The sequence below is a fragment of the Macrosteles quadrilineatus genome, unplaced genomic scaffold (assembly GCF_028750875.1).
Source record: "Macrosteles quadrilineatus isolate MER2022 unplaced genomic scaffold, UCM_ALF_1.0 Scaffold_3__2_contigs__length_128488019, whole genome shotgun sequence".
Taxonomy (NCBI): domain Eukaryota; kingdom Metazoa; phylum Arthropoda; class Insecta; order Hemiptera; family Cicadellidae; genus Macrosteles; species Macrosteles quadrilineatus.
This window is the reverse complement of record NW_026542596.1, coordinates 101,059,647-101,084,964: the sequence shown is the minus strand read 5'-3', so window position 1 is coordinate 101,084,964 and position 25,318 is coordinate 101,059,647. Positions and strand designations below refer to the sequence as shown.

Genomic DNA, 25,318 nt, shown 5'->3' with positions numbered 1-25,318 from the left:
CATCCATGACCTATCTCTTTCGTTTCATGTTTCTGTGGCTGTGGCTGTGTGGCTTTGCAATGCCATCTTGGTATACAAAGTTCTCTCTTCTTGATTCGTGCTGCACTCTAACGAAGCAATTTCTAACCATTTGCCCGAGTGCGGCAAGACGTTGCTCCCCCTCTCTCTCCGCTAAAATGGTGGCAAACGTGCTCGAAGTCAGTGTGTTTATGCCTGATTATTGTTAGTGCGTTACAATTTTTCTTGACGTGTTACAGTGTTAAAACTGTTTCAATTGAAGGTTCTTATAATACTTAATGTCATAGTATGTTAATGGTATGTGGAATAACTTTAATTCTCCCATAGTTTGAGGGAGAGACTGGAGGTGCTAGGAGGTGACCTCAGTGGGATCTGGGGAACAGGTAAGTTACTATAGATGTAATCATCTTACGCCATACATTTTATATTAGCCTTCTTCATCATAAATGCACAGTTATATTTCAACACTAAGTAAAAACATCACTTAAGTTAGTTTCATGGACTGATTCACCTTCATTTTGTCTTGACTTAAATTGAGATTTTATATTGTAAGGTCCTAAGTTAGATCCTCTGCAATTTGAGGAAAGAACAAAACACATTTTTACAGTTGTAATATACTAAAGCTCTATCGTAGATAAAAACATTGAGTTATTAATATGTAGTTATAGATAACAACACAAGAAATTAGGCTATGACTTAGCCCTATTAAGGAACCATCGATGGAAGGTGAATCTCAGAAGATTGCCTAACTTAGGCCTGCTGCAGTTGAAGTCAGCCTCCATGATAGTCTTTACGCTCCATTTAAAACTTAAGTACCCTACTTGTCTGGTATTACCCTTGAATCTCATGTGCATCTTACAGGTGTGTCTTACCAATATGATTAATTAACACTCATGAATTAGATTACGATTTTGGTTGAAATAAACCTGAGTTGCATTTTCTATGTAGATAGTTAACAGCAGGGGTCTCCAACCTAAGATCTGCAGGCCGCATTTGGCCCGTGAGCAGATTTTGTCCCGCCTACAGACTGCAAGTATAACTTTATGGGCTAACTGGATGAAATTTTTATCATACAAATACCAATGATATTCTCATGTGATCACGCAAATGCTCCACGTGTTCAGGTGCTCTCGGTGGTACTGTGATCATTTCCCAAGATCGCAACGATTCCAGCCACACTTGTTGCCATATCTCGCTTTTTCGGCAAAACCTTGATCATATCCTATGATTGAGACAACACTCTTGATCATATCACTCGGTCTCGGTGATTCTACGTGATCGTTTTCCATGATCACGGTAACACTAGTGACTGGTTATTGTGATTTCCTTAGGACTTTCTCCTAGGAAAAAAGAACTGATGGAATGCCGTCAATGAATGGAGGCTTGGCCGTAGGATATTGATTGAACTCTCCGCCTACCGTACATCTACATATAAATACCAGATTTATATGTAACTAGCAGAGTACCCGTCCTTCGTACGGGGTTGGAATATAAGTATAAAATGCTTATTGCAGTTATACTCAAGCTATTTGCGTTTGCAATAAGGGAGGACACAGTTTGATAAAATTTTGCTTTTTTTTAATTTGCAGTATTCTACACATCTACCATAGCCATAATGTTCTACCACTTCACCTAAACAATAGAGAAAAATAAATTATCAACAATTCGCAAAATATCACAAATTATTGATGAAATTAAAAACATTAACATAAACTGTAAACAATCCTACTTTGACAGTTCTTATTGCGAATCACAGTTTTTTGTTGCTGCTTAGTTCAAATTAGGTAGCTGTTTTCATAAATGCAAAAAAAAATATAGTGCTGCACCCTGTTGGTAAATCTAATAACTTTTTAATGCTTTTCCATATCATAGAACCAACTTTTTTAGTTGAAACAGCTGACTAAATTCTTTAATTCCCTTTAAATATGAATACTCATAAGGTTAACATGGGGAACTACAGAGCCACTGGGGCGGAGCCCGAAAGGATTTTTGAGATAAGAATATGCCTATATGTTAATCGGGAATGTAAGCTATCATCATGCCAAATTTCAGCCCAATCCGTCCAGTGGTTTATGCGTGATTGAACTTCAAACACACAAACACACAAACATTCACAATTCACATTTATAATATTAGTAAGATTCACTGCCTTTTCCCATTTATCGAAATTCACGCACAATGCCCGGTCTCCAGACCGGCTGCGACTACCGTTTTATGAGATTTCAAATTAATAATTCCAAATTCTTACTTAGGCTAAGTTACTTCTTGCGGATTTCTACAGCTCGAGCCGTCTCTCCGCCCCCAGTGTCCACAACTTTTTGTCGATGCAGTCACCAGACTTGAAGCCCCTCTCGTCGCCATGGCTTCCTGTATTTCCATATTCCAACTGCGTCTGGGTCATCCTCTCTTTTTCTTCCATGGGGGAACCCTTTCCAGAACTTGTCGTGGGAGTTGGCCCTCCTCCATACAATTTACATGGCCAAACTAGACTAACTGCCTCTTTTGCTCTTCATCTATGTCCCCGTCAACTTCCATTTCTCTTCTTATATATCTTAGTTTCTCTTTTCTGCCCAATATTGTATTTCTTAGCCAATTTCTGTAGCCAACAACTTTCCCATGTTCCTTTGCTTCAAATCCCCAACTTCTGACCCATACGGTACCACACTCTGCACCATTAACTTACACACTTATAAATTTTCTTCTTTGTTTCCTTTGAGACACACCTCTATCACTCCAAACTGAATTGAAAGTTTTTCTTATTTCCTCCCTCTGAATTCTTTCTGCCACTTCTTCACTGCTGCTCCCAGACCTATCAAACACTACTCCTAAATTTCCAGCTTTTCCGACGCCCTTGATATCCAACTTCTAACGGCAGATTTTCCGTTGTGTCGTTTCTGTCCATAGAGTTTGTTGCTATAAATTACTGTATTTCAATACCAATTACTTGATCATGCCAATCTGAGAACTTGAAATGGAGGTCTTTCAAAACTTTTTATCTGTCCTATAGTCTATCCCTCGTCGGGAGCAAGTTGGTCTAGTTGTAGAGAGCGGGTTTTTTACCAATTGCCAATAGTTTTTAGCCATGTTATTGTGTCCTTAGCCCTACCCTTAAGTCCTAGGCTGAAATAACATGTAAAACAGTCCCGGGCCAGAGCCCAGCGTCCTAAGATACAACTAAGGTAGGGCACAAGAAATCATCTAGGCCTATCGAATAGTGAGAAACTAAAAGAGAAATATCTTAGGAGTGATAATAGTAGGCCTATATTTCATCACTAGGGTATAAAATGACTTTTTCGACCCGGGCTCAAGTTTCACGACCAAAGCGAAGCCGAGAGTGGAAAATGAGCGCGGGTTACTTTTGGCCAATGTGATGAACTATGTTTGTCATCATTTTGCACCATTAATTAATCAAACTAAGTTAGAAAACGAAACTTGACATTTTAAGATAACCTCTCAAAACGACTTCCAATTTGTTTTCAGTTTTGGTCATTGCCAAAAAGCAGGTGTTTAGTAAAGTGATTCAATAATTTCATCGAATACGATTGTGATAGTGTATATCATAATACTATCGATATGTTGAAGTAGGCTAGGCCTACACGTTTTTTATTGTCAAGCATGCAACAATAAGCTATAGGCCTAACCGATGAAATCAATTGATACATAATTTCTATACATGTGATTGCTTACAATCAAAATTTACAACAGCTGATTTTTACTCTCTAGAGACTAACAAAGGCGTTTTACTCCCTAGAGAGTAAAAAAACTACCTACTTCAGACCTGCAACGCATGTATTAATAACTGTTACCGGTACTATTGCTGCAGTATGAGGAAAAATGATCATTCAACTACCTGTTCTTAGAGAATAAAACCTTCAGTATCTAATAGTCAATGGTAAAACCTAATGACAGCTGTCTCATCTGTATGCATAGATGGGATTTCTATTTCATCATCCAAATTTAATGTTGGAACTTATATATTATCAACTTACTATACACACACACTCACACAAACTGTTAATTATCTTGTAAACTCCTTAAGTAAAATGTAAATATTCAATAGCTGTTGCTGTACAGTACATCCATAGCTTAGGGCCTATATATAAAATTAGATGGACTTTTTTGTTTTTGAAAATTTTTGTAGGCTAATTAAAAGCCTAATGCCTAGCAGGATAGAAAATATTTGACCTGCAGATAATAATTTTTAAGCACCATAAAAGCTTCTAGGCAATTATAGTTTTTAGCAAATTTCCCTATTGGGGAAGTAGCTATTACCGTAGGTCTCTTGGTAAGAATTGAGCCCGAACCGATTTACTTTTTCATTTTGATGTCCTCAGAAGCCAAAAACACTATTCGATCAAATTTGTATTTATTTGTGTATATACCGGGTGTCCAAACTAAGTCTTGGTCTGATTTAATAGCTTTACTGTGCAAAAGCCATACTTAACTTGTATAGCTTGTTTTAAAGGGAAATGAAGTTTTATTTAACTAAGTTGGTACATAGATAAAACATACGCCGTTAATAGATTTCTCATCCTATGGAACAGCTGAAGACAATTTTATTGTTAGTTCTGTACGGTTTATGTAGAGGTCGTGTTTTGTTTACAATTTGTTTCCCGTTATTACAGTCATTTAAAACCTCGTTCAACCAAATAATACGATCTGATCTAATCATAAACAATAACTTGTCCCCTAGTTTGAACATCAATGCACAAATTAAATAATTAACCCTAAAATAATAGAAACAAAATTTCGGCGACACTAGCGCCCAGTGTCACCGTACATGAACTAGACACGAAAAACGTGCTTCAAAATTTACAACGGGATGAGAAGTCTACTTGTGTTGGTTAGTCTATGGTTGGTAATACCTAAACACAGCTGATTGACAAGAATACAGTAATGAGTCAATACAATAATAAATCAGAAATGGTGAGTTTACAAGAGAAATCACAGTGTGTTTTGTTGTTTCATGAAACCCAATCCCCTATTCAACGACCTTCCATTTAAGTGGGAAGGTTAACTGACACGATTCTATAATATGGGGGAGTAAAAATCCCAGGATTGTGATTGAAAATCAAAGGGACAGTTTAAAACTAAATGTTTGGCATCGTATTATTATGCATGATGGAATCATTGAACCATTTTTCTTTGCTGAAGAAAATGTGAATAGGTTTGTTTACTTGGATATGTTGGAGTTCTTTGTAGTCCCTCATCTAGAATAACTGCAACCTATGATAATTTTCCAGCAAGACGGCGCCCCAACTCATTGGGCTAAATGTGTGAGGGATTATTTAAATCTCCACTTCCCCGGTCACAGGATCGAACTAACGACCGGCCCCACGAAATGACCACCTCATTCCCTCGATGTTACCCTCATGGATATATTTTGTGGGAATCTGTCAAGGACACTGTCTAATAGACAGTGTCCTAATATATAGTGTCTATTCTTCCCCGGTTCCTAATTTACTAACAATATGGGAGAGAATCAGAAATGCTGTAAGGCGTCTGTAACCCAAGATATGCTGACTAAAACCTGGGACAAACTGAAACAAGACTACTTGTTTGACCTCATTAATGTAAAACAGTCCAGCAGTCCTGAAGACTTGAATGTAGGTAACAGTAGGGGGAGGGGGAGACAGTCACCCCTTTCCCCAGCGAAGGTACCAACTATGTAAGAAAGGGCCATGTGGCCATAACTTTGCCTGTGTAATAAATGATTTTTCATTTCAACTATATTTTTTTTTGCGTCAACAGATGAGGGAGTGAGAGGGAGCTCCCTCGTCTGAGAGTCATTTCCTCCCCTCTGAAACACTGTCACCTCTGACTGCTCGCCAAGCAAGCCCTCCGTGCTTCCCTCGATCAAAGAGTCCATAAAAATATTTGCCATCGAATCGTGCCGCAAGGAGTGGGCCCGCCCGGAATAACCAGGAACGGGTGTACGCTCAGGGACATAATCCCTACCCCCATTTGCCTTGTACCAGAAATCATGACGTACCAGGGGTGTCTGTCAATGCAGAGCTCGACCTCTGCACCCATGCCACACTCTCTGATTAGAGTCGGAGGGGCTGGTCCCTGACAATGCATCAAAGAGTTCCCATTGGCAGTGCGAGGCACAAATCAGCCCTTTTGCACAGGTAGGTCACTCTCAAAGCTCAATCGTTGAAAAAAGAAGAATATAAAGAAAGACAAAAGATTTTGAGTGCTAAGCCAAAGATAAGAAGGAAACTTGGCCTCAGAGAAAGTTGGGGGGCATGAAGAGAAGGGTCTCCTGTTAGTCACCTCTTACGACAAGACAGGGTAAACACTGAATAATGGTTCATTTTTCACAGATTTTAAAATTGCTCCTAGGCTACCACCATTGACTATTGGGTACTGAAGTAGACATCCCATCTATATGTACCAGCTGTCGCCAATTTTCATCTAAAAAGAACTTAGTTGTATAATGAGTCAGTCACAGAATCTGCTAGTGTCTAAAACTTCTATTTTCCACCTTTTTTGTTGTTGGTGTAGTTGATGGGTCATAACAGTTGCTATAGTTCACAATAAGTCGTTCCATCAGCTTTACTTGGTAAAAAAGTTTGTGTAGGCTATTCAATAGAAATTAGTAAGTTAGATCAACACAATCTGTCAGTGGCTCATATGAACTACAACTATTTTGATTAAAAAAACTGTTGACAACTTTAATGGGGGGATGAGATGTCTAGTTGTGTCAATAGTCAAAGCTACCACGGTAAAAGTAGATTTTCCAATCTCGGTCTTGGGGAATTTAAATGGGTAGGCCTCTATACCAAATATTGTACAGCTGTGAGCACATTAAAAGCCTTCCCCCACCACACCATTGCTTTTTTTTCAGTTTACTAAAGAAATGCTGATGGATCTCAATTAAAACACATATTCAGGGTAGGGAGGAGTGACGGGATAATTTTTCGGACTCTTGCACACAATCATTACTAGCAGACATTTCAGATGAGTTGCAGCAATATATCTTTGGACCAAGCTACAATTTAACTTCATTTGTCATCTGTGAAATTTACTCACTGGAATTATAAAAATTAATTGTTTTTTCAGGTCACCACAATGCGGGCCAGGCCCAGCTCTAGTTCGCGATCCGGCAAATCAAGCCGCACAAATGGAAAGTCCCACAGCTCTGGTTCAAGGATCAACAGAAACAAAAGTACTGACAAGAAGAACCTGCCTGACTTGTCAGTGCTGCGACAGCCGGTTGTGACCAGCGTGAATGGACTAAGACAGGCAGTGAAGGTGTTTGAAACTGGCACTCCAGAGGTAATAACTCAACTTATACATTCATAAGTTTCTTTGTTACAAAGCAAGAATAGAAGAAAAATGTTTTAGTGAATTTCCCATATAGGGAAAAAGCTAATGGTATAGGCCTCATGGTAATACCTAGATGTCCCCAGAGGTCAAAAACAAAATTTGTTTAAATTCTTATAGTACATAACTTCATAGCACGACAACTCGAGTTATCAATGATCCGATTTTGATGGCATTTAGTACAAACGTGTAAACCTACTTTTATTTGTACGAGTTTGTGAATCAGCATGCTCGTACTATAGGAGCATGACAGAAAGGGGAGTTTTAAGTTGTAAAATCGGTTTTCCCATTCTTTACCCCATAACATAAAGTTTTGAATTTTTTTTCTTACTATTTTGTAGTGCTTAAAAACAAATAATGTTTAGGGATATATTTTGATCAAAATTTTTTTTATTTAATGCTAAACTATTAAAATTTCACTAAAAAAACATACTTTTTCACCGTCCCTGTAGCAGCAGACCTAAATAGCCCACTCATTAAAATTAATTTATTAATGTTATTAAATAGTTAAAATTTACATTTTTAAGGAAATATTTTAGTGAAAATGCTGTACAATCAGATAAATGGATATTAGGTTATTCTGCAGGTTTGCTGCGGCAAGGTATGATATATTTTTTACTTAATGACTTTTCTGGTGAAAATTTCGTTCTCCTTAGTAGGTCTTATGGCTTGTACCGACCCGAATCTTTATCTTAATTACAATTTTGTTTTTTAAAGAACATTAAAAAGCGTAGTTAAAATTAATTTTGTCTTAATATTTCAGTTCTGATTGTAACTTTTATGTTTGAAGTAAATACATAAATTGATAGGTAAATTAGTTTAATAAAATAGAACTGAACTTATTCATGAGTCAAAAACTAGAAACAAAAACAATAATAAAAACAAGTTAAAAGTCAGCTGCAATTTAAACAATGTTAAAACATATCAGTAACCAATCACCATATTACCTTCGGGAACATAAATACCTATCTCCTTCATATTTTGTGTAATGATTCCGTACCAATTAATTGATTGACAAATAAAAGGTTAAAATACCTGATTGTCGCCTTGTGGTCGAAAGTATTTGTCCTTAATACTTTTGACCACAAGGCGAAAATCAGGTATTTTAACCTTTTATTTATTTCCTCCAATTGTGAATTGGAAACTAAGTTATCTCAACCTTTGTTGAATTATACTAATTTAGTTTAGAATTAACTGTAAGAGAAGTTACAGTGTTAAATAAACCTGGACAATAACTACAGCATTAATGAAACAGAGTTAACTTTTTGCCTTTTAATGTTAATGTTTATCACAACCACACCTCTCTAGCATCATAAAAGTTGGTGTTACCCCAAACCAACTGTTTCAATTGTTGCTGAAATAAATCATTTAATTGTTGTTATTGGTGCAAGTCAATGTGCCACAAATTAATTGACCAATGTGGAAATAACAATGGGAAATTATGTGATGTGTTGTGGGTGTGTAGGCCTACTGTGTAATGTGTAGTGGTGGTGCTAGAGACAGCTGTGTTGTGTAGGCTCCTTGGATCTGACCCCCCCCCCTCTCATGCCTACTGTATGCTCAGAAAACATCTGCTAGTACAGTACAGTACAGTCTGTGCTGTAAACATCGGTTGTTTGGCTACAGGCTATGTTGCAATATAGGTTATTGCTGACTGTAGGAAATGTATATTTTAGAACAAATTACATTGCTACATATAAATTAAAATTCTGTATTACTAATGTCAATACAGGTACTCAGGTACCAAAGAATTAGTGGTCGAATAATTATTCTTGAGGTAAATTTATTAATTGTTTTCAATCTACACTAGAGGACCTATGCTGCCCCGCAGCGTTGAAATAAATATCTTATTCGAGAAATAAATCTATGATTTTTGATTGAGTAATACAGTACCGTATCTTGAACTTAACTGATTCAAACGATCAATAGCTCAAATTAAAGCCTATAATTTACTGATTATTATGAGTCTAAAATTTATAAAAACATAAACAATACTGGAGCTATTGATTTTTAATCATAGACAAAATTTATAAAAAATAGTTTGGTTGTTTACCTTGCGTTTGCTTGAAACTCGTCCGATTTGAATAACTAATAGCTTAAATAAAAGCCGGTATTTAACTGAAGTTTCTTAGACCAAAATATATAGGATTATTTCATTATAGCTGGTGAAATACATCTTAAATTGATGTGAGAATTAGAAAATAAATCAAATTTTTTTATTTTTTTTGGAGTAACAGTAGAGAAAAATATTTCGATGCTTGATGTGAAATCTGTGCGTGCATACCTTCAATTTGAGACCTCAGTCATGAAAATCGGTGGGGTAGAGGAGCCAAACAAACTCGGAAAAGAAAAACCAAATTTAACTCCCATATGAAATACATGGGGAGAAAATTTTGTTTACGTATAAGTCGAGTGGGATTGTAGATAAATATATGCCGATGCTTGATGTGAAACCTGTGTGTGCATATCTTCAATTTGAGACCTCAATCATGAAAATCGATCTGGCAAAAGAACCAAACGAACTCGGAGAAGAAAAACCAAATTTTTAAAATGTAAAGATGGTTAACATTTTTAATGATATGATGCAATATGACCGTAAATATTCATCCTATAATTAAATCACCATAACCTTAGTAACTTAACTTTAAACGGTGTGTTTTAGGTCTACAATCAGTTTTTCCTTATCTTAAGGTCAGAATGTTATTTTATTTCCTATAGCCTACAAAAATATTTTTCAAAAATGTTGAGTCATTGATTTTAGTTGTCAACAAGTTTTCAATAAAATACTTCAGTACCTAAAATGTCATTACACAATTTTTAAAACTAGCTGGGATGGGTTTGTGTTTGCACAAAAAAAGTTTTAGCTTAATTTTACAAATAGGTTCTTTGAAATAATTTAAAACTATAATAATAATTTGTATTTTATCCTATCCTAAACTATAATACAAGAATAGTATAATTCAATATTATTCAATATAATACGAGCTAAGTCTGTTTGTCTGTAACACATATCTCAAAATCCAGCAGAAGGATTTTCACAAGATTTTGGAATTAGGGACTTATAGCCATAAAAACATGATTGGTGACAGCCACTACCTTAGGAAAATTTGTATTTCGCTACACAACTCATTTCAAAATTTAACATTGGCCTTATGGGTTGCTAAGTAGCTATGATGGTTGAACAAATTAACAAGGAAAAAGTAAACAAAATACTTTTAACATGTGTTTACAACAAGACATCCACGGTAACTAGCTAATTACAAATGGTTCGGTCCCCCGGTACTAAAATATAAATATTTAATGACCACCAGTTATTAAATTTGCTTTTTAACCAGTTTCTCTGAGCGTACCCAGACACTGATATGTTTTGTCTCCTCAGCACTTTAACGACCCAGTTACAGAGCTTATGCTACAAATTCTTAATGCTACTCTGTTATGGTAGATTACTTTACTCAATATAGTGGTTTCTTTACAATTCCATATGTGTGAGATATAACAAACTTGCACAACCCGTTATGTTAGTTCGCCTAATTAATAGTGTAAATTTGAAAAGTATTCATCTGTTGTAAATACATATTTTCTGATCAAATAAAAGGATTACCTTATCCAACCACAGTTGCTGGTACAACTAGTTTTATTCGTTAGAACTTGGTCAGGTCATTGTATGCAGCCACATCATCAATGTTTTTTGTCCTAGGACGCTAGGCACGAGCCTGGGATTGTTTGTCACGTTACTTCAGGCTAGACCTAGGGGTTGAGTCATTATCACTTAGATAAAATCCAATGGTGATTTGGCAGGATTTGAACCCGAGACCTCACGGACTGAAGTCCCGCGCTCTAACCACTACACCGGTTCGCTCCCCATTAATACATCATCAATGTATTAATACATTGTGGTATGTCAAAAGAATCTTTAAAATATTGTCAAGATCACAATAGTCAAAACTAGTGATGTTGATCAAATTATGAAAATGGAATAAAAAGTGATAAAACTGGTTAAAACTGTAAAGGCGCTAGCCAGCACTGTCTTATCACTGTCACTGATTAAATATAACAACTAAACTAAGGAATGATCCTAGTTGTCATACCAGCAACTGTGGTTGGATGAGGTAATCCTTTTATTTTATCAATAATATATTCCAAACAAGGATCACAATGAATAACACATTTTCTCCATAAAGATAACATCATGAGTCATGAGAACTTTCAAGGCCACTGGGACATAGCCCTGATGGAATTTATTGAAAACACGTCTTATTGCACATTTGGAGCTTAAGAGTCCTTGGAGTCAGGCAGCCATCTTGGATAGTAAAATATCCTCTGCTGCGAGTTATTTATCATCCCTAAATATTTTTTCAAATACCAAAGTGATTGTAATTTAAATATGTTTCATAGTAAGATTAAAAATATCTTTTTATGGGTTTGTTATTGTTTGTGTTAACACAACTAGGCTCCAAGGAATATTCAGTGAAACCTCCATACAAATTCCTGGCTTCTTACGGTTTGTATTTTTTAAGATACTAAAAAGTTACTAATTACTAAGTTTTCAGTTACTAAAAACAGCCAGTTTATGGTATTTGCCTTTTACAAGTATAGATTTGGTGATCACCATTCATATAATAATAATATATTTAATTAGTTATTTAATATTATTTAATTATATTTATAACAAATTTAGCTATTTAATTATTTGATAGTTCTAAGCAATTCTAAAGCTACTATGAATGGTTTAGTGCCTGATGTACTATATATTAGGTGAGAATGCCCAGCTGTAGTCTATTGATCTATCCAGTTGAACTTCCACTACTACTGACCCTGTAATTTTTATTCCCAACTTTCCATGACTATCTGGGATTGTTTTACCATTGACTATTGGATACTTATATATTGTATATTGTTATATATTGTATATATATTGTATATATATATATATATATATACAATATATAACAGGCAACAGCTGTTTCATATAGATTGTATATGGAACCACTGTCGCCAATTTTTTATTAAAATACCCCTACCACAGCAAACCTGCAGACTTTCAATCATATTCAATCAATAATGCAAGTACGACTTCTACATAATGATTATATAATTATTCCAAATAAAACACTTCATTTTGTTTTAGGGATTACCCGTTTTAACGGACCTTTTGAGCTATCCAACCTTGGTCCGGTCCCATTAGGGTCGGTTAAGTCTACTGTATATTATTTTTTAAATATTATACATACTAGCAAAGTACCCGTCCTTCGTACGGGGTTGGCATATAAGTTTAAAATGCTTATTGCAGTTATACTCAAGCTTTGCGTTTGCAATGGGGGAGGACAAAGTTTGATAAAATTTGCTTCTTTAAATTGACGGTATAGGCCTACTATGGTATTACACATCTACCATAGCCATAATGTTCTACCACTTCACCTAAACAATAAAGAAAAATAAATTATTGCAAATTCACAAAAAATAAATACAAATTATTCATGACATTAAAAACATAAACATAACTGTAAACAATCCTACTTTGACAGTTCTCAATGTGTATCACAGTTTTTTTATGCTTCTTAGTTCAAATTAGCTGTATACATAAATGTGAAAACAATTATAGTGCTGCACCCTGTTGGTAAATCTTATAACTTTTTAATTCTTTTGTATATCATAGAACCAACTTTTTTAGTTTAAACAGCTGACTAAATTCTTTAATTCCCTTTAAATATGACTACTCATAAGATTAAAATGGGGAACTACTGAGCCACTGGGGCAGAGCTCGAAAGGATTTTTGAGATAAGAATATGCCTATACTGTATGTTAATCGGGAATGTGAGCTATCATCATGCCAAATTTCAGCCCAATCCGTCCAGTGGTTATGCGTGATTGAACTTCAAACAAACAAACAGACACACAAACTTTCACATTTATAATATCTATATCTATAAAAGAGGAACTATGTATGTATATATATGTGTATATACGTTATGGACTCCGAAACCGCTCGACAGATTGTAATGAAACTTTCAGGCATTATTAAGCATCTTTCAAGGATGGTTCGAGTGAAGTTTGGTGCAGATCCATCAAAAGGGCTCTGCCCCAGAGGGTTTTAAGTGGGCCAATGTCAGACTTTTTGATCTAGAATGTTTACAAATAAATATAATTTAAAAGCAGATGTTTACTTTCACCAACTGTTTTGTACGTTTGAATAACTACAACATTCTGTATTAGCTTTAGTCATGATTTGAAATAGTGCCACAGTGTTTCTACAGATTGCAGCACAGAAAACTATTTTACTTTTAAATAAGTCCAAATGTATTAAACCCCAATCGCAGCACACCTGTGCACTTAACAACGTTTAAATTCTCCAATGTTAAATATTAAAACATAAAAACCTTTATAAAAGTACTGTATTATAAACAATAAAAGGGATGACTTTTTTAAATGTATGACAGCATGTTATGAACAGCTAATTTGCAACCAAAAGGCGAGTGAGCGTAGCGAACGAACATCAACCTGGAGGCGAGTAAGCGTAGCGAACGAGCTAACCTGAAAACAAGTTAGCGCAGCGAACGATTTCCAACCTGAAGGTGAGTGAGCGTAGCGAACAAACTTCAACCGGGACGTGATTGAGCCATGCGAATACTTATGAAGTTAAACGGGGCAAAGCCCGTGGGTACAGCTAGTTATATATATTATAGTAAGATTAAAAAATTTGAACAAATAATGTTTTTGGCCTCTATAGATATCAAAATGAAAAATTACATCGGTCTCGGGTCTAGGTCTTCCTGTGCCACCTAAGGTAATAGCTACTTATTCCCTATATATTAACTCTTACAAGGCGCTCAAACTCGATGTAGAATAATATGATTGAGATGCATTAATTCTTTTCAAAAACAGTTGTTAGGCTTGGTGAATGTTTGTTAAGTATTCAAAATATCTTAAACACATAATTATCATGATTATCTTATTGATTTTTTATGGTTCCAATATTCTTGTCCTATTTTAAAATCTGAGGTTTGATATGTATTAACCTATGGTTGAGGTTAATACATATGTGTAGTTGAGGCTGCTGATGTCAACTAAATAGTTGTTTTTCTTTTCTTATTTAAGGGTAATATTTTGAAGATGGATTGAATTTGGGTTAAATTAAAAATATAGTAAAATAAAGGGTTAATATCAAAACACGCTAGATAAACCGTAAGGTAAGGTACGTAGATAAGGTATAACATACCTTATACCTGTCTTCAGCTGATCCTTCACCAATAAAAAAAATTATAATTTAACCAAATTAAATATTTTCCTTTCTCCCTTTTAGGTGCTGGATCTATTGAGCTACGATTGTGATGTGGTTTACGAATGCAAAGTTTGCCGCAACTTGTTCCGCAGTTTGGCCAACTTCATCTCACACAAGAGAGTGTACTGTACGCAGAGGTACAGTCAGTCCCAAGACCTGCAGCGGGCCAACAAACAGGTAATATACTGTTGTGTTGTGGTCGGACATTGTGTGAATAAAAACCACTCTTTTCAAGAGCATTCCTCAGCACTTATTCTGTATTGCGTGGCGCAGTTTCCTGAGAATTTCACAAAAACATCTTCATTGACTGTAGCCCCGCAGCAAAAAATCAATGAGCCAAATTTCTTTAGGTTCCAGAAAAAGGTGCTCATCACCATTCAAAATGTCACAATTTGCTTTGGTTTGACTATTGCCTGGGACATAAAATGCCTCTATTCCATTGGTTTCTGGAGTATCATAAGCAACCCACATTTCATCTCCCAATACTATCTGCAAAAAAAATGTATCGCCATCCTCGTCATAATAAATCTAGAAGTCAAATGCACTTTCCATTCTGCGGTTTTTGTGCTGTTCAGAAAGGGTTTTAGTCACCCAACGTGCGCAAAGTTTACGAAAATCCAGTTTTTCAGTTACGATCTTGTAAATTACTGCTTGTGATTTGTGAAACTTGTGGAAATTGCAAGAGCACTTAGCGTAAACTTGCTGTTGTCATTAATCTTCTTATCAACTGCATAAATCAGTTCATCGTTCACCATAGATGGACATCCACTTCGTTCCTCATAATGGACTGTATCTCGCGTTTCTTTGAACTGCCGAACCAATCTTCTTACCATTGAATCACTTATCTTATTTTCTGCATAAACCTCACAGATTTGTCGGTAAATGACAGTTGCTTTAATAATTTTTGCATTTGGAAAACGAATCATCGATCAAATTTCACAATATGCGCTTGACAAATAAGCGCTTCATAGTGCACTACAACAATAGCGAGTTCAAAATGGTGTCATTTCCTTCTGGTTGCCATGGAGTAACTGCCAAGCATGCTTGAATTGCGATCACAGCGCCACCACAAAGATTAGTGGGAACGGAACATAATTTCTAAACGTACCTCATAATATCAAAAATACACCATAAAATACAGACATTGTTCTTAATATCCGGTAGTTCTTAAGATTCTTCTTGGCAAGTCTTTAATTGTAATACTTCCCTATAGGGCGATGATGCAAATATCATCATCGGTGAGAAGCCCGCGGAAAAGCTGCCGACAAGGATCACAGCTCGGAGAGACCTAACATCCATTGTGGAGGCGCTCGGTGGTCAGAAGACGAGCTCGGAAGTGAACGGCCTCAATCCCACGGTACACCTAGAGCCGATGGAGAACACATCTTACGGAGTCTTCCAGACTGTACTGAAGAAAGCTGATGGACAGGACCTTATGAGGAACCAGGTATAAACAGATGTTGTAATTTGTGTTTCATGACCGTTAGCTTTAACTGTGCTCATATGAAAATTGCATGTTTCTCCCTTACTTAGCATTTTACAATGAGTGTGTTGTACTAAAAGACAACCAGTAGTATACACAAAGATTGTTGTGCTTAGTTAAACAAGTTTTAGTAATTATTAAAAAACAACAAAATAACAGTTAAAAACAAAAGGACACAACCTTAAAACTGTCTTTTGCTGATTCATGGTGATTATAAATTTATTAGGGAGCAAATTTTTATAATTTAACTTACTTGGAAAAAGGTCTCAAATTTTCTTTCTGCAAGATAAATGTTATTCATTGTCATTTATCTGTAGTCAAGGGTTGTTCTTAAGAAAAAGTTGCCTGGATTTTATGGTTTGAAACAAGATTTTGTTAGGCTGCCCATTTTATCAACACTTGGGATTGCAAATTATATGGACCAAAATAATAAGGGTTATTCACTTCATGCTATTCATACTTATTTAAGCCATTAAACTTTCATTAAAAAAAATAATGGTTAATAGATTCCTTACAGCAGAAAACCCAAGTAAACTCAATAAACCTAATGTTATTAAAATAAGGAATAAATATGATATTTTTATGGAAATATTTTAATGAAAATCAAATCAGACATTTCGATATTTGCTTAGTCTGCAGGTTGCTGCAGCAGGGGTATATAATTTTGCGATGCAAGTTTTTCTTTGCCATATTTATTTCTTTGAGGCTCTAGAATTTATCTTTTCTATTAGTAGTCTCCCCTAAGTCCATTTGGATTAGAAGATGTTTTATAATATATCACCCAGTGAGAATTAAAAATCTATTTACACCTCTGCTTAATAATTGTACTGCAAACGAATCGTTTACTAGTTTTTTCTTTTCCAACCTCCATTACTACAATCACATTTCTTATCTTGGAGCTTATCAGTGGTGTACTCAACCCACAACTAAAATTCTTCTGTATGCCTACTGAAGCCATTGTTGTACGAGATACAATGTTTTAATTATGGTTCTATAGATAGAATATAATCAATGAGGTTTCTAAGGTGCATACAATTTCATCGTTAATTTTGTATGGATTTAGTTTCCAAAATAAAATATTTTTTCTTTTCTTTGTTTAGTCGCCAAATAAAAACCATTTGATTAATTTTTTTTATCCATCCAGTTTTTAAATCCACTTAAACTCTAAAAGGTTCAATGAAGGGCCTTACCTAAAGTTTGCCTCTACCTCATCATGTCTTTCATCATTTCGAATTATTCCCATCTTCTGTCTCCGCCAAGTCCCTCCATTGCAGTCTTTCTTGGTCACCCCAAAAATCTCCTTTTGGCCGGGCTTTACTCCATTATTTGATATATTTTTCTTCTTTAAAATATTCCTACTTCTAGTAGTAAAATTATTAAGTTGATCATGAACCTGAAGCTTTTAGCATAATTAACAAGAGGTTGCTGTACTGATTCCCAATAATATATTAGGGATTGGTAAATTTATATAGGAGATAAATTTGTGAAAAGTAAATTTATGGTTTTAAATTTTAGTCATTATAGAATAAACTGGTAACTTCGGTCGTGTAAAAATACTGTGTTTACTCATGCACAGTTAATCAGTTGTTTCAATTTAGTTTTATTATTTTCCTCAGTCTTCTCAAGGGACACTGGAATTTTCAGGTTCAGGAGCTACAAAACTTGCTTTCCAAAAATGAAGTAGTTCTTGGGCCTGATGGACGTGTTTTACAAAATGGGCTTTCAGATTTGCACCAAGCAGAGGTGGAACAGGATCAGGGAAGTGATCTCATGTGTACAGATTGTAAGTAACATTTATCTTAAGTTTATGGATTTGTAAATAAAATCTACCTTTAGCTTTATGGATTTTTTTTTATTTATTTATTTATTTATTTATTTTTTTTTTTGAGCTGTGGTACGCTGTTAAGAAGCTTAACTTTTTGCTCTCCTAAAGACTATGTATCGGTTGTAAAGCTTTAACTCACAGTCTTTTGCATTGTAGCTTGTACCAGTTTTACATTTGTTTTCCCTGTCGCTCAAAAGGTAGTTTCTACTGCCAACATAAAAACTCAAACAGTTTTTGTTTGAAAGCAAGTTTTATTAAAAGTAACAACCAATTAAAGATTTATTTTACCTCTCACTGACTTTGATCCCGTTATAGATTTAATCAACTACAGCCGTTTTGTGTTACGTACAATCTTGCACCCCTTTAGGCTAGGTATATTACAAGATTCAATTTACCAGCAGCCTGCATCACTTTGTGACTTCAAAATGCGTGACATATTTGATATATAGTTATCCCTAATAAAAATAATATCCCTATTAGAGTACAGTATTTGCATCGCGAGCCCTATTATTTTTATTGTGTGCGCGATCTCTTCGAGGCATCTTAGAAAAATTACAAATACTAATAAAAACATACAAAGAAAACAGAAAATCTAACCTAAGTCATTTTCTTCTTTACTTTTTACACAAATAACATTAAAATATTTTACTTGAATTCCCTAAAACATCAATAAAACATACAATGAAAACACAAAATCCTCTCACAACACAATATTTAGCGTAAGCGATTTTCTTCTTTACATTTTATACAAATTAATATTACAACATTTTACTTGAATTCACTGAAACATCACCAACTTCAGATAACCCCATTTTCGTATGGATGTAAACAAAATTGTATCATGACCATCTGTTGTGATGTAAAGAAATGTAAACTTTAAAAAGTTCAGATAACAACAGAATTCTGCACAAACTATGACATTTTAAAAGTCTATAGGACGACGGGCTTTCACGAGATATCATCCAAACCTGCAAAAGGCACATACTAGAGGATAAGAACTTTAAATTGATACCGAATATGCCTAAAAAAAAAAAATATTTAGGGGTTGATTTGCTGTACACATAAATTCAACAAGTTCTTTTAATAATACAGATTATTATATTCAACATAGACTTGGACTGTCGCGTCGTCCTATAATCTAGCTACTAGGAGGTCACGAATTGTGGATATTTATAGGCATGCACTGTGGATGGAATACTCCCTGGTGTGGATTAACGTCCGCACAAGTGAGTACTACGACTATCCGCATTACTATCCTGATAATTAGACCAGTTTTTTGATAACAAGGCGAAATTGTGGTTCGTATTCCACCATAAAATATAGGTCCCTTAGTTGCCAGTGGCTGTATGGGCTATTAATTAACAGCTGTGTCTAAGGAATATGTCGTCCTTAGTCACTAACAAGACTACAAGAACACGCCACTCATCCTACACTCATCTCCACTTGGCTTAAAATACCTACTTCCGTATGGTCGCCATTTCAATGAAAAGTATTACAAGTATTACTAAATAAAAGCAATTGGTTGTGGTTGATATTCTACGTAGTTTTGTAACCGGTTTTTGTCTCACAGGTAACATCAAGTTTTCTAATCGCAAAACATTGACAAAACACAAGAGACACTTCCATGAACTAATCAGAATAAGTTATTCTTGCCCTTGCTGCAAGAACTATTTCGCAAATCCCTGGGGTGTTTACAGACATTTGTACAAAGGTAAGTGAAACCTTCAATCTTTACAATTGTTCAACATAACACTTTTCTATGTTGTGGGTGATGTGTCGATATCAAAATGCATCAATTCTCGATACTGATACCTAAAACTTAATTTTTGATAATGATAGGCTATTTTTTTTTTTAGTGATAGGCTACCAAAATAATTTCTGTATGGATTCAAGATTCAAGATCTTTATTTGTCATTAAGCAATACAAGTATTACAATAGACATCGTCAAAGTTGTTTTTTTTTTTTTTATAATACATACAGTTATTTCCTGTTAAGCTGGGTTTTCCTAGACGCGGAGTCGGCCAGCGGACAACGGAGAGCGGACTCAGCTTGTCTTAGGTAATTTAATGTTACTGTTTTCCTAGCAGCGGAGCGGAATGCCATGTTAATTTCAATTCCGCTCTCCGTTGTCCGCTCTCCGCTGGCCGACTCCGCGTCTAGGAAAACCCAGCTTTAGAGTAGGCCTAATAGCAAGAATGCACCAAGTGAGTAGCAATCACTCTTTAAAATATAACAGTTAAACATAATTAACTGGATTGGTTATAGCACACTGACCATTGTCTTTATGTCTTTCCATAAAGTAATTTTGGAGTAATGGTGTTTTTTTTTAGGTAAAAATATGAATTCAGCGATTTAAGTTTTTATTTGGAGATAGGCCTTTGGACATAGCTTCTAGATCGTTATTAAACATTAATTATTATCGAACATCGAAAGTTTTTAACTAGCCAATTTAAGTTTAACCTTTGACTTTTAATACAACTTCAATATCCAATAGTCAATGGTTCAAACCCTTCTAAATACTTGAAATAAATACCATGTCAAAGATGAAGATATTAAAAAAATTACCACTTTCTAGAGGTGTTTGAGATATCTTTGAGATATATCACTTGCCAGCTTGAGATATCGATCTAGCCAAACTCGAGGTAATATTTTGAACATCTCCGTGATCACTATGAAATCCTGAATTTCTTTCTTAGTCATGGAAACATCATCACTTTTAAAGATTGAATATCATTTCATTATGAGTATTCAGCTTTAATTTGAGCTCTTACGACGGTGGTGTTGTCCAGTAATTCAGCTACTAGGAGGTCACGAATTGTGGATATTTATTTATAGGCAAACACTGTGGATGCGATGCTCCCTGGTGTGGATTAACGTCCGCACTAGTGAGTAATATGACTGTCTACAGTACTATCCTGATAATTAAACCAATTTGTTAATTACAAGGAAATATGTGGTTTCGGATTCCACTGTAAATGAAGGACCCTTAGTTACCATTGGCTGTATGGGCTCTTAGTTAACAGCTATGTATTCTACACTTATCCTTCACCCATATTCGGGTTAAAATACGCACTTAGTGGTTCCCCCCATCTAAAATAATTTATATAATCTTACTATTGGCAAACGATTAACCATTGTAGTGAAACTAAAACATCAATTTTTAAACAACTAAGAATATTGAACTAATATTCCAATCTTTAAAAACATCCTCTCTTTATTCAATTTGTTTATTAGTCCACAGAAAGACGAGTGAGCAAGTAAGAAGACTTCGATCTCAGATACACAAAAAAGAGTTTAAAATTGAAAAACCTGCCATTGCTACAAATAATGGAAGTAAAAAGTCTGCCTCCCCGAACAGTAAAAAGAAGGCTGAGCAGGAGCAACAGCAAAAGGTTCTTCAGCACAATAAGGTAACTCTTTAATAACACTACTGATAAATCACTTAGCCTAATGTCTTTGTCAATGCCAGATATTATAATGGATATGATTAAGTCAATATCACTTGTTTGTACTGTCACCTATTCCGTGCTTAACACGAGCGAGTTTTACTTTGGTCTGTGTGATGAAACTTGTCTTATTTAAAGCACAATTGAAAATGTAGGGTACGGTAAGAATCAAAAGATTAACTTAGAAAAAAATAAACAAACAATTATAAATAAAAAAGAGACGACACATATTTTTAGTCATTTTTGTCATACTGCATTAAAAAAGCGGTTTTTAATGCATGCGTTGCGGGTCTAAAGTAGCATTTTTACTCTCTAGGGAGTAAAAATTTGTTTATATCCCTTATGGATTACAAACCAGCTGTTGTCAACTCAGTTGTAATCTTTGACTGTAAACAATTGCATGTATTAAAAGTATGTATCAATTGTAGGTAAATGTTGCCTTATTGTAAACAGTTTGACATATCGATAGTACAGTGTACACCAATACACTAACACAATCTTAATAGATGAACCGATTGAATCACTTACTAAAGAGCTGCTTATTTGCATTAATTAGCAGAATTGAAAAACAAGCCTCAAGTTGTTTTAGGAGGTTATTATTATAAAAAAATTAGGCGTATTTAGTTTTCAAGTCATTTTAACCCTCCCTAATTTTCCAAACTCTGCTTCCCCTCAATCGTAAATTTGATCTCGGGGTCAAAAAGAGTCACTTTAGGCCCTAGTTTTTTTTTCCAGGCACGCGCCTGGGATTGTTTTTCACATTAGGCCTACTTCAGATTAGACTGAGGGCATTATCACTTAGATAAAATCCATTGGTGGATTGGTGGGGATGGAACCCTGGGACCTCTTGGACCGAAGTCCCGCACTCTAACCACTTCGCCAGCTCACTCCGCACTTTAGGCCCTAGTTATCAAATGTACTATTAAATGTGATTTATTATTATTATGGCACGTCCCCTTAGGAGAGCTAATATTTTGTGGCAAATATCTTACCGAGACCTTTCATTCAACTATGCGCACTGTATTCAGTTGATTGGTGTCCCCGGCTTACGGTTTTCTCAAAAGTTAGTGATCCTTATTAGCTTTATGTAAAATATAAGAGTTAGCTGAAAATAGAATTTACAAATAAAATGTAATCTTAACATGTCATGGGAATGGTATTTGATTTTTTTAAATTTAGATAGATTTGGCATGGAATTTAGGAAATCATGCTTAAATTGTCAACGGTTTTAGCGTTAAAAAAATTATTCGTGACATCACTTCATGTAGAAAAAAATTGATCTGCCATGTTATAATTACTGTTTAGAGTAACATAAAATACCATGAGTAGGTTTCTTTTATCAATCTAGACTAATATCTAACCATTTATTTGTAGGAATGGATTGGTCACTTTGAGGATGACTTGCGATGTGGTGGCTGTGCCAGGAAGTTTGAACGCAAGGCTGCGCTCATCTCACATTCACAGATATGTCAGAAGAGGATAGCGGCATGCAACAGGGTGGAGCCAAGCCAGGCAGTCGTGCACAACCCCGTGTGTGCAGTGGTAGCACTCAGCCCGCTGCCCTGCTCCAAGAAACCGATGCCCAAACCATCACCGGAGAAGAAAATTGGCATTCAAGTGAGGATGAACTACTGCAAGAGCCCGTCTCAGGGTGGCCGAGCGCTGAGGTCCATCACAGGACATGACAGTGATGTGGAGACGCCCAGTGTCAGTGGCAAAGACTCCATGTACAATCAACCTAACAACTCAGACAGTTCCGTGTTGGAGCAGTTCCTGAAAACCGCGAGCAACTGCGGATCTCCAGAGGGAATAGAGAAAGTGAGCTCCTATCTGTCCAATACACTGGATAAAGTCGGCAGTTACGAAATATCCACTTGCAAAAGGTCGACTTTCCTCAGAGGTAATGTGGGGAAAAACAAGAGTCTTGAGGCTAAGTGTCTTCAGCTAAGATCGACCCTGGAGAACGGTTTCTCTGAGAGGTTAAAGGGAAAAGATAAAGAGGCTGAAAACACTGTTTACTTTGACGGGAATGTGGACAACACGTCAGAGAGTAATACCTCAGCCGTCAGTAGCTTGAGTAGCCAACTGACACCTCTAGCCGACAAGACATATATAGAGGTGGAACAGTCAATTGAGATCAAAAACATAAATATTTCTAGATCTTTAGACACTCCAAGCGCAGAAGCAGACTCCACTTGTGTGACCAACGGTGGTTTGCACATGACCTACCGCACGTACACAGGGAACATCAAGTTCTCACCTACCAAAGAAGTTACTTGTGAAGAAGTATCAGCTGAGTCTGACTATCTACACGACAACGAAGTTTCTGTGAATCTAAAACCAATCTCGTTGAAACAAGAAATCAAGAAATGGAGCCCAGGAAGGGAATTTGAAAACACAATATCGATATTGACAAGAAATCAGTTGAAAGCCATTTGTAAGGATGACATGTTACCAGTAAAAGTCGAGAAAAAAGTGTCCCCGAGTACTGATGCTGAGAAAAAAGTATCCCCGAGTCCTGATGCTAAGAAAAAAGAAAAGGATGTGGATGTTGAAACTTTATCCAGAGAAATGCTTAAAAGGTTAAACAAATATGTCGATTGGAGTAAGAACAAATGCCACTTGTGTAATAAAGTATTTAGGCATGCGACTACGAGCAACATTCTTAGGCATGTACGCCTACACACTAATTGGAAGAGGTACGAATGCCTTTTCAAAAGTTGTACATTCCAAGCATTTCAGAAAAGTGAGCTAATGTGTCATGTGCAAGAGCACAGCAAAGATATGAAGGGAAAGTCATTGGAATCACTGGTAGGTCTGATAGACACAAGCAAGTGGAGCCTCAGACTAAAAAAGACACCGAAATTAGTAGTTCTCCCAAAAGTAATGAAAAACAGAGTGAAGATATCCTTGAACAAAGGTGTGGAGGTCAAAAAGAACGTAAAACCAGCAAGGAAGCTGACTGAGGAAACAGTAAAACCAGTTACATCAGGAAAAGTCAAAGTTAAATTAAAACACAACGTTCAAAATGGTGCTAGAAAAACAACATTGTCTTCAATATTGAAGAAAAATAATGAATCCAAACAAAAACTGCTAACAGACTTTAAGAATTTTAGTGGTGTCGAAAGATTAAACGGTAAAAAAGTTCCTAAGAAAAAGATTAAAACAGAAAAGTCTAAATCCCCTAAAAGAAAATCAGTCGAGGGACCTGTGGAAAATAGAGAGTCTAAAAGGCTGAAATTAAGTCCATTACAGAATGGGATTCATAAAAAGGAAGCTTTGCCCCCTGGTAAGCAGATGTTTCTGAATGTATAAAGGGTGTTTCGTAACTCTCTACCAATCTTTCCTGGGTTCATACATGATTCAAATATCAAATTTCATTTAAACCATCTGTAAGGCAATGATTACAAAGCCGTCATTTTGTGATTTTCAAGAATCACTTTTTTCTTAATAGCCTTCATACTAGAAATTCAAAATGGCGACTATTTGAATGTTTTTAATAAGGATAATTGTAAATTGCTTGAGTAAGAGTAATCTAGCCAAATTGCACCTTATTTGGCCTTATTTTACAACTAACAATTGTAATATTTAACATACTTCGTATTCTATATTTTTGAACTTGGTGTCGTTTGATAGGAAATTGTAATCGCTAAATAAAAGTGTACTTGACATTTTATCATAAACTCAGCCTTGTTTTAGTAATTTAAATTCTAAAAATTAAAAATTAGCTGCCATTTTGACATGGACCGAGTTAGTTTTTTGTTCAACGTATTTATCTTCTACTTAGCGCATTTTGAATAGGCTATTAGCTATTTTTTTAATATTAGCTTTCAAGAACTTCATTTTAGCTCTCAATCTTTCTATCATCATTAAATATTTAATTTCTTTTTTCATCTGTTTTTCTTCATTGTATATTTTTGGAGTGTGCAAGCAATAT

General features: G+C 35.5%; 1 protein-coding gene across 3 annotated transcripts in view; it reads left to right on the top strand.

Moving 5' to 3' along the window:
• The first annotated feature begins 160 nt into the window (after positions 1-160).
• Positions 161-25,318, top strand: part of LOC128989583 (uncharacterized) — a 32,776-nt gene continuing 7,618 nt past the window's right edge. For 2 of the 3 annotated variants that reach the window (XM_054411497.1, XM_054411498.1), the window contains exons 1-8: positions 161-401; positions 7,084-7,299; positions 14,648-14,803; positions 15,840-16,073; positions 17,754-17,892; positions 19,505-19,645; positions 21,170-21,345; positions 22,756-24,670. In XM_054411497.1, the coding sequence (XP_054267472.1) occupies positions 7,093-7,299; positions 14,648-14,803; positions 15,840-16,073; positions 17,754-17,892; positions 19,505-19,645; positions 21,170-21,345; positions 22,756-24,670 (2,968 nt within the window). In that variant the 5' untranslated portion in view covers positions 161-401; positions 7,084-7,092. The remainder of the gene's footprint in view (positions 402-7,083; positions 7,300-14,647; positions 14,804-15,839; positions 16,074-17,753; positions 17,893-19,504; positions 19,646-21,169; positions 21,346-22,755; positions 24,671-25,318) is intronic. The other variant, XM_054411496.1, reaches the window with a different exon arrangement.